Here is a 10,841-nt window from a genome sequence, read left to right on the forward strand (position 1 = left end):
AATTTGGAGAATTTGGCGCTTGGGACTGCATTGTATAGAATATCCTGCAAGAATATATTTCCGAAAATCTATCCCTTTAGGATAGAAAGTTGTCTCACAATCTTGTATTTCTTAATCAATTATTTTTTAATCGTCTATCTATTCAATTCAATTCAATTTATTTCACCGCCAAAAACTGGCTGAGTTCAGGAATTATACATTCATTTGGTTAGTTTACAATTGTCAATAGGCAATAGGTCATTAGGTAGGCAATAACGAATTTTAGGTATTGGATGTTAGATGTCAGGTGGTTATTGTAGGAAGACACATTCCAGAATGTGTGGATAGCAAAATAAATAAATAAAATTCAAAATTTAAAAATTTAAAACAACATTCAAAGACTAAGCAAAAACTATGATAAAATTGCCATCAAATACTATAATTTGGTATTTTGGTTCCTCTTCATTTGGTTTGAGGTCGTCAATAGTTTTTTCACAACTGCGTCCATGAACCGAAAGCCTCATCCGGAAGTTTGAGCAGTTTTTGACGAAACTGGAAATGCGGTAGCGTTGGCAATTAAACATTTGGCATGGATTATTGAATGGCGATCGCATTGAGTAGTCTGTTCGATAGCGTTAGATTTTAATGAACTCGGGATTCCGGAGCGTTCTTACACCATTATTCAGATGCATTTGCGACATGAGATTGGGTGCATTATATTTGCCGATAAATCAAGCAATGAAAGTTGACATATTTGTATGATTTTCTCCTTGCCTTTTACACTTGTATTTTGGGTCTTGTCTGAATATTTAAAACTAATCGATCAAACATATCAATAATTTTATATCGTACCCAATATCAAATGCAACATGACATATGTTGATTTGTAAAATTGATGAAAAATGTGAGAATGTGCTTGCATTTGGAATTGGGTATGACCGTAGATAATTTATATGGTCATATGTAGACAGGTCATCGCAACGAGCCTCAAGAGCAGCGTGGAAACAAAGTCAGTGTGTTGCCAGCGGAAAAATTACGTCACAATCAGCATATCATGGGTTCAACATTGGTCGAGCAGCATCTTCCCTCGGCTACACACAGCACTCGGCCATATCAATCAGCAGTGGCTCAGTCAGCTCAATCGCTTCGAGTCTCGCAGCGAGTAAGTAATCTATTATTTTAGACGAATGTGAACTTTTTTGCTTTTATTATTTAATAAGCTACAAAGCGATTACTTGATAGTAAAAATAAGGGCTACCTCCCTATCCAGGAACAGCTATGCAAATATAAACGCTGATCTTCTTGCTTTTTTCGTGTGTCAGCGGCGCTGACCCAGCGCATAAGACTAGTAATTGTGTTTCCGTGGATTCTATGAGAACGTCTCCTGTACCAGTGCCAATACAGCGATTGTCTTAAATTTCAGTCAACAGCAAACGACTGAATATTTATTATCGAAGTGATTATTATGCCCTTCAATAATTATTGAAAGAAAAATATTTTAAATTACTGTCAATTCTTCGAGAAACACTGTAGAGATTTGAAGCTGACTCGACCCAAATGCCAAACCAGAAACCATTCGGACACGTTTTTTTCCAGTGTCTATGGGAATTTTTTCGACTGAACGATGCACGTTGGCACAAATTTGGTGATAGCATTGGTCAAAGTCTTATGCATCAACTTTCTCAATGGAAAATTCCATTGGTCTTTCCATGGAAAATCTCGTTGAAATTGATGTTTGCCAGGTGTGCAATGCATTCATCTCAGCAAAATTGGTATGCTTGAAATGAAATGCTCTTGTTGTGCTGATGGCAGTAGTGGTAGCGTTATCATGCCATTCAAGCCTTGCTATTATCGGCATGATGAGTATCCACTTTCTTCAATACATTAGCTTCTTCAACTCGTTCACACGAAATATTGGTAAAATCTTTAGAAGAACAAATCCAATAGACGAATTTTTGTTTCATTACGGACATGATTTATCTGATGGAGTCCCATGCTCAGCGCCTATCCGAGCGCTCACGGCGCCCCGGTGCAAATTATATACATGCGCCCTTGAAATATTATGACTCAAAATTTTCTCAAAACGAGAAATTTTTTTGTTAGAAAAGTTCTGTTATCGTTTAACGATGATGACGTTCGAAAACTAGATTTTCCATCCATTTGTTCTCAATTTCGTTGAAAGTGTTGATGAATCGAACAAAATTACGATTTTTCATCAGGGCGTGTTTCGAGCTGACTAACGTCAGCTGCAGATATCAGCTGCTGACGAGTATGCGTTGCATTGTTTTAACGGATTTGCAGTATAAAATTGATTGATCGATCCATTGTTATGATTGAACGATCCAATGTTATGATTTCTTACCCTTTCGTTTTTATACTGCAAATGCGTTAAAATAACTCAACGCATACTTGTCAGCAGCTGATATCTGCAGCTGACGTTAGTTAGTGCTGCTAACGTCAGCTCAAAACACGCTCTGTTTTTCACCAATTCTGTAGACATCGTCATCTCCGAAACCAGATCGACACAACATAAAAATATACCATGTGTCCATTGTCCAAATACCATTAGGCAGATATGAACGCGTGAGAATAAAAGACTGACGCTAGCAGGTTTTTCGCAAAAGCGGGATAACAATCAGTTGCACGCAAAAGAGACATTTCAAAAGGTTACAAACGGAACATTTTATTTTGTCGCATTTTGAATTTTAAAGCCGTGATTACAACAACAACATACTTCTCTCTTGCGTGAAACCTTTTGAAATGTCTCTTTTGCGTGCATCTGATTTTTATCCCGCTTTTGCGAAAAACCTGGTAGCGTCAGTCTTTTATTCTCACGCGTTCATATCTCGATAATATCGTATGATATTTGCTTAAGTATCTCTCATTGCGACGGTGTATATGAAACGCATGGAAGCAAATATCTGCCTTATGCGATAATTGAACAAATATGTGTTTTGAACGAATTTACGTTTGCGCTCTAAATTTTTGAATCGTTCCAAAATTTAGCTTTCGGCACGCTTGAATTTATTCAAAATCTTTTGCGCTCACGTACCTTGCACCGGCGGTTGGACAGGCGCTGCCCATACTCATGAGTCTCTGAATGAAAGTGGCGGTAGACTCGGGTTTGAGTAGTGTCGGAATCAAAATGCTTTCATCGTCGCTATCGATTGACCCACATGCGGCAAATTGAAATCATCCACGAATGTTGCGTTGACGCTGATTCCTTGGCCAACTTTGTTACATTCATTTGCCGGTTTCAACTTCTGACCTTTCTCATTGCGATTGACGTTTTTCAACTTCTTTTGTATTTCTGGGGCTCTTTTCGATCGACCGAAAGTTGCATCTTTTTGAACGGCTGTTCGATTGCGTGCAGAATTTCTTGTCCAAATGCCTTCACAGTGAACTTTCCTTCTTCCAGACACTTGAGCCAGAAATTAGGTCATAATGCGTGATCCCTTTATTTTTTCGTGTTTGAGATCGTCACTGTGCTTCAGGATTTTCATAATGTCGGTCGTGTTAGCGTATGGTAGGAACGGGGAGATGTACAGCGACCGCATGATGTTTTTTGTCGGTTTGTCTGAAGAATTTGGCACAATTGTAGAATTTTTGGTTGCCAGCGAGTCAACTGAGTTTTCCTACTACCGATTTAGCGATGCTTAGCTCCTGGTGAAGAGGCTAGTGCCGGCCACACGTCCATGTAGCCACCGTGAAACTTGATGAAAATCAGCAGCAGATTGATGTGCCTCCAAATTTTAACCCATTAACGCCCAAGCCAAATTTTTTTTCGAATTTTCTGATGAATATATAATTTTCTCAAAGTTTCAGAATTTTCCGACACGTTTTAAATTTTCACAATTTTCCGGCACTTTCCGGAAAACTGTTAATTGGTAAACCTTGAAAATCGGGGAAAACATTCTCCAAACCTCTCCTAACACACATGCAAAACGGCATGTGAAAATTCCAAGCCGTTTGATCGGGATAAAAGAAAATCTAAAATAAGATAAGCCATGAACTGTAGAGATTTGATACTCATGGCGCCCCTACCCCCGTAGTCTCGCCGCAACTGTCAGATTCTGTCAGATTTGTAAAATACATTTTAAGTACCTATACAACTGAATAAACACCAACTGAAATGATTAGTTTAATATAATACGCATGGGTGCTTGCTATTACCGACTAATAAATTGTAAAATTTGAAAGAATAAATTCATTCGTTTTTTTGGAAAAATTCCGACAGTAAAACATAAATGATAAATCAATCTATGACGCATTCACTTTGAATACTAATGAACAAATCTCATTACTCCTGAATTACATTACCTTCTTTGGCAACGTTTGGAAACTTCGTGTAAACAATAATGGAGTATATCGACACTACATTTCTCGCTGTTATTAAGACATTTATTTCTGATAAATATTTTGAAATAAAAAGAAATACATTCTGTATCAAAATGTATTAAATTTAAAAACTTTGTTTTTATGCGTATGTACATAACATACATTGGGTATGAACCGGTATGAACAGCTGTAATGGCGGCCATTTTCCTTTTCACCGCTTTTGACAGTTCATATTCATATATATTACATGCCAGAGATCATTTTGCATTCTGTTTATTCATTCGTTTTTCAGGAGTAATGTAAATTTCATGTCAAAATAAAAATGTGCTACCCAAAGCACGTTTTTGAATTCACTGTAGAACAATTTTATTTGCTAAGTTGACATGCAATTTTCATTTCTCTTGAATAATATACAAGCAAGCTAAATGATTTGAATAAATTTATGTAGTCAAGAGCTTCATTTATTTATAAATTCGGAATAAATAAATGAAACTAGAGTATTAAGAAGTAATGGAAATTTTCATGCAAATTGATTTATGTGTATTCCAACTTGATTTGTTTATTATATTTATTTTATTTTATTTCAATGATTATCACATCTTAAATGTGTCAAAAGGAAAATGGCTGCCACTACAGCAATGGCGGTTCGTACTTAATGTGAGTTAAGTACGTACACAGAAAAACAAAGTTTTTAAATTTAATAAGAATGTTATTCATTTTTTTAAAATATATTTATTAAAATATATAATATTAAGAATAAATAAATGCTTCAATAACATTGAAAATTCATTTAGTATTCGATTTTCTACCGAAGCAAATTCAATTTCATTTGGTTGATCGAAGTTACCAAATGTGTCAATGCATTTCAGGAGTAATGAGATTTGTTCATTGAGATTCAAAAGGGAATACGTTTGAAGTTTATCATTAGATTTCTACCGAAAAATTAAATGAATTTATTTTTTTCATGTGTATTTTTTACAATTTATTAGTCCAATGAATATATCATATTTTGAATTTATAAAATGTGGAAATTTAACAATTTATTAACACGGTCTTCCTAGCGTTCTCCAAATACTGTATTTAACGAAATTTAACCAGATTTAGAGATTACGAGAGATTACTTAAAATTCATGTGAGTTCGTAGTAATGACACTAGGTACACGTAGTCATGACACTAGGTACACGTAGTTACTCACAGTTCATGGCTTATAAAATAAGTCATAGAAAAATCGCCAATTTTTGCGTCCTCAAAATAGGACGTTGGGCGTTTATTGGAAAATCAAATTAGATGATTTTACACAGTTTAAAATTTACGCCCGATTATAGACGGAATTTCGGCTGGTATACGGTCTCAGTCTATATTTCGCATAAAACTTCAACTGAAAATCTACTTTCAGGCGTACATTCGTCTGAAATCTAGGCGAAAAAACGGCTGGAATACAACTTACTGGGAGGAATATCGACCGAGAGCGTATACTAGCCGGAATTCCGTCTATATTCAAGCGTAAATTTTAAACAGTGTATCAATTCTTTAGACGATTTTACAAATTTTTCAGACGAAAAACATTTATTCCAATTTTAAATCAGCGTCATAATTGGAATCAGCATTTTCTTCACTCCCAAAAGATGCTTCGTCAGATCAGCACACGGACAGCTCATTTCTAAGGCTATGAGTTTCAACAACAATAACAATATGAACAAAAGATAGAAAAACACAACAAAATAACAAAACAAGAACGATAAATATCGACAATGAACCAGAGGACGGCCTATAATACGGAAACGTCAAAAGTGAGCATACAATACGCCACCGGTGGTGCGATTTGTCAAATGTATTATATACGATACATTGCGCCATTCATACAACCGTACATATAATGACATGTATTCTATTTAATACATTTATAATTGAGATTCTCACCACCAGGTACTTGGTGCATGCACCGTCACAATCGCGAACTCCTCCAAAGGCCTTCCTCTGCAATGAACTTCACTTTATCGTTGTAAAAAGACAGTTTAAAATGTGTACAACAAATGTTTGAGTGAGAAAAAAACAGCTGCTGTCACATCACAAGGCTAAAAAACATCAGTGGTACACGAATCTAATAGCAACTAGTTGCATCAAATTTAGACTTTTTTCAATAAAGGTTTTCGATTTTGGGTGCTGTCCGATGATGCAAGGGTAAAACTTGCTGTAAGCATTTTCAAAAATGTTTTCTGGGTCCAATCATATATGAGGAAGTCACTCTATAGAGTGTCAGAATAATCAATTTTTTATAGATCTATACAAATTTTGATAAAAATTCAAATCGATTATTTTGACACTCTATGACTTACCTTGTAGACGTTAAAATAGCCAATGATAAAATTTGCCTATGTTTTTATATGGAGCACATGTTTATGCTATATTTAAGCGACATCTTGACGCTGAACGCTGAACTATGAAACTTCTATATAAATATACTGCAAACTATCAATGACAGCAACCAATGACAGCAACAATAGAACGTATTTGTATTGCAAAATACTTCTTACTTGCAGATGGCGCCAAACCAAACACTATTCTAGTCATTTTTCTCATTGAAATAGCAAATGTGAACCGACGAAATACTTGCACGCAATGCAAGTGGAATTTTCGACGAAAGTATTTGCATGCCAGTGAAATTCTCCAAATCAAACCCAAATACGTTGGAAAAACTTCTTGCTACAAGCATTTTACTTGTATCGTCTGATAGCATCCTCACCTAATACCATTGATTTTACATGTAAAATAACAGCAAGAAACGACAAAAGTGACCTCTCGTAGCGGCACAGTTGAAACTAACGAAACAAACACAATTGAACATGTCATTTTCATGTTCAGTGTTGGTTCTGTTGTTTGCCGTATAGCCGGAGAGAGATTTTCACAGCTTAATGGCACTGAATGACATTCAACGCCCATGTCTGATATTGACATTTTTGGTACATTGTTTGATAATTATAAATTGTATATTTATTGAGACAAAAGGGGGACTTGAATAACCAAATATGAAATAATTCTTTACAGCTCCATCAATCGGCGGGCAAGGAATCAGTGGACTCAATGGCGCTAGACCCATCGCAACAGCCACAGCTCGCAACACCCTCCCCAGAAAGTAGTTCTACTTCCACCAATTCAGGTTCAGGATCATCGAAGAGTATGTAGATAGTTCTACTTCCAATTACACTTTAATAGTGTTGGCTATCGAGCATTTTCGAACACCTGTTCAACGATTCGACATAATTTTTAAAAAATTCTGTTCGTTCGTTCGAAAATTTGAAGATAAAAATTGTTCATTCGTTTGGACATTTTGGCTTGTTCGTTCGTTCGGTTCTTTTATATTTAAAATCCATAGGAAGCAAATAACATTTTGAATTATATCGGAAAGACTTAAATTAAAGTGTGCTTTATTGATTTTCTCATGACTAAGGCCCTCCTTTTGATTTCGCAAAAACGATGAGAATGTTCATTTTTGGCGTATATTTTCGAGGTTTTTCGCGATTTTACGACCAAATTTCCGGACGAACGAAGATGCGATTTTTTTAAATTGTCGAACGAAAGAACGAACAAAAAGTTTTCTTCATATCATGTCAATCGAACGAACGTTCGAAGCCAACACTACTTCTGAATATATTTTGTTCAGAGAATACAATGGGATATTGTTATTCAGATGGGATAGAAATATCGCATAAATATCATAGTTTTTACGTTGAAAGAAGTGGTGAGCGAAGTATGTGCAATATGCATTGTACATGTACTTTTCCCGCAGCTCATCGTTAGTGTGAAGAGATCAACACAACTGTACACACAGAATCGCTGTTATTCGTTATTCTTTTCATAGTAACGACGATGCATGTCTCGCTCACTTTTTCTTTCAACTCTCTTCGTGCTATATTCATGCATTACGCTGAACACAACGTGCGAAAAATAACGGATATTTTTGCGATATTTCTATCCCATCTGAATAACAATATCCCATGGTATTCTCTGATTATGTTTTTTTTTATTTAATCGTATTTTACGACTTTCGTTTTATTTTATAGGTGCTGATACTGTCAAACGGGGTATATCACCAACATTTCTCACATCATCATTGTCAAGTAGTAAAATTAGAGATAGCAATAGTAGTTTTGCAATCAATACGAGTAATAATTTGGATGGAGTTGCTGACACAAAAGAATCTTACACACGTGGAAAAAATACCAATACTACTAGCTCTAAAAATGTTTTATTCGCAACAGACGCTGACAAATCGCCTTCTTCATTTGCGTCAAACGAGCTAACCAATTTCATTAATTTAAATGCAATTCAACCAACTTCAACATCAACACTAATAAAACAAACATTATCACCATTAGTACATCATCGAAAGACGAATAACGCATCAAACATTCTGAATGAATCGAAAAATGCCGCCAATCAACTAAAGACAAAACTAAAAACTGGTTCGACCTCTATAAAGAATTATCATCTTTCATCAAATACATTTATTATGGATAATAATGATGATGATGGTGGTAGTGGTGGAGGTATTCATGATGATAATGATGATAGAAGCAATTTTCTATTATCAGCGTCGACCAACACATCAAATACAACGATTAAAAAAACATTATCGCCATCTAAATCGCTAATTAATCACACAAACATGTTACCATCACAAGTAGCTAGAAGTAATAATATTCAGTATCAGTTTGAATCAAATTGTTTGCCCAAGAATAAGGCAAACAATATTGCAAGCCCAGGAAGTACGTTATTCAATGCATTAAGTTCTATTTCGGCGTCTAATGCACCAGTGACTTTATCAAGCCAAACAAGTATAGCGATTCCAGCATCAACAACAGCTACCATTTCTAACAATAGTTATCCAAGCAACAATATCTATGGAACACTACCAAAAACAACAAATCCAAGCTCGAGCGGCACAATATACGGAAATGTAACCGCCGTAGCAAATGAGTTTGAACAATTGATTGCGCGTAATGCATGCAATAATACTATTACAAATACAACGACCAACCATACCAATTATCACACCTTGGGCTCATATCGAATCCAGTACTCCTCAACAAACCCGTTTCTGAATAATTTTAATTCCAAATCCTCAGAGTAATTCAGACTATACAGTGTATAGTATACACACTCAAATCTGTCATTTCAAAATTAGTCATTTATATGTTATGTAAATAAACCGTCAAACAAATGACACCTGACGGTCGTTTAGTGACAAATGTAACTAGAAACTAGTGACATTTTTCGTTCGTTTATTGCTAGATGTAAATCAACTCGCGTACTAGTCTACATATTCCATATTTTGGTGTGTAACTGCCATAAAATACATATTGACTTAATTTCATTTCAGCCAACAAAACTGTAACGCCATTTCATGAATTTCGGAATATTCCTTAATCGTCTATAATTTGGCTTACTATGTGTCGTCATCATGTTTTTTTCTGGACAAATTGAAGAATTTTTTTTTAAAGAAAAGTTCCAACGAACTGGCACAAATCATAGTCAGGATCCAAACTACAATTTATATATTTTTCAAATACAGTAAAACTTCTCAATAGTGGAACCTCTGTTTAATAGAAACCTCGAGATAGTGGAAACTATTTTCTGCCGGAGCGAGTCCACTTTTGGAAGGTTCTACTGTAATAACAAACTTTTTATATTGTTTTTTGATCATTCATTCGATTGAGAACAAAGATCCAATTGAATGCAGTTTTTGAAATTTTTTTCGAGAAAATCCAGGGATTTTTCAACACAGCCACAATCAATTATCATTTAAAAACACTTGAAACGACTGTCACTTCTACACCGTGATCATGACCATTAATCATATTATTCAGAATTCACGAACAGAAGGGCAACGTATGATTTTTATTGTTTTATTATGTTCGCGTTCTTATTGTTAGCTTGTTGTTTCATAAGAAACTATATACAGAATACATATTTCGACACAGTATAGTACACACTATATAAAGTTGTCAAGCGGACCGACAACGGAAGGACATTTTCTGTCCGTCCGTTCGTTTGAAAATTTGGGACGGACGGATATTACATACGGATGGACAAAGTTGTGTCCGTTTGACTCCTTTATGATATTTTGTATAAAACAAAATCAGAAATGAATTTCTCGTCGAAAAATAAGTGATGATATCTTATTAGATGTTCCAAAAACTTGATTTGCGGACTTTCTCGGACAAAAAAAATCCCAAACGGACGAAATTTTTTGTCCAACCTAAATTTTCAAACGGACGAACAAAAAATTGTGTCCGTCCCAAGCACCGGTTCGGACATAGAAATATGTTTACGTAGATGTTCTATACTGTATAAATATGCAAAGCATAGACGCATACGGACGACCGTGCGACGGACGTATCACCAGAGCCATCGTTGTTTGCTGTATACTGTATTCATACAAACACGTCTCGTTGATACGTTCGTCGCACGGTCGTCCGTACGCGTCTATGCTTTGCATATTTATCTTGCATATTTCTATATC

At 35.4% G+C, this 10,841-nt stretch overlaps 1 protein-coding gene across 2 annotated transcripts; it reads left to right on the forward strand.

The window, feature by feature from the left end:
* The first annotated feature begins 956 nt into the window (after positions 1-956).
* LOC129571414 (rho GTPase-activating protein 100F-like) lies at positions 957-9,532 on the forward strand. Of its 2 annotated transcripts, XM_055451218.1 has the most exons (4): positions 957-1,141; positions 7,364-7,493; positions 8,380-8,400; positions 8,578-9,532. In XM_055451218.1, exons 1-4 carry the CDS (start codon positions 1,034-1,036, stop codon positions 9,447-9,449), a joined length of 1,131 nt encoding a protein of 376 aa, XP_055307193.1. In that variant the 5' UTR covers positions 957-1,033; the 3' UTR covers positions 9,450-9,532. The 2 variants fall into 2 exon arrangements, with proteins under 2 accessions (XP_055307193.1, XP_055307192.1); XM_055451217.1 differs by having other exon boundaries at positions 8,380-9,532.
* The last annotated feature ends 1,309 nt before the right edge of the window (positions 9,533-10,841 follow it).

The sequence above is a fragment of the Sitodiplosis mosellana genome, unplaced genomic scaffold (assembly GCF_009176505.1).
Source record: "Sitodiplosis mosellana isolate CC-2019 unplaced genomic scaffold, AAFC_SMos_1.0 Smas_scaffold_2402, whole genome shotgun sequence".
Taxonomy (NCBI): Eukaryota; Metazoa; Arthropoda; class Insecta; order Diptera; family Cecidomyiidae; genus Sitodiplosis; species Sitodiplosis mosellana.

Bases quoted from the DNA above. Each gene is read 5' to 3' on its own strand.
- LOC129571414 (XM_055451217.1), top strand. From the start codon at position 1,034: ATGGGTTCAACATTGGTCGAGCAGCATCTTCCCTCGGCTACACACAGC. The intron at 1,142-7,363 runs GTAAGTAATCTA...AATTCTTTACAG, and splicing joins CGCTTCGAGTCTCGCAGCGA to CTCCATCAATCGGCGGGCAA. The intron at 7,494-8,379 runs GTATGTAGATAG...TTTATTTTATAG, and splicing joins AGGTTCAGGATCATCGAAGA to GTGCTGATACTGTCAAACGG.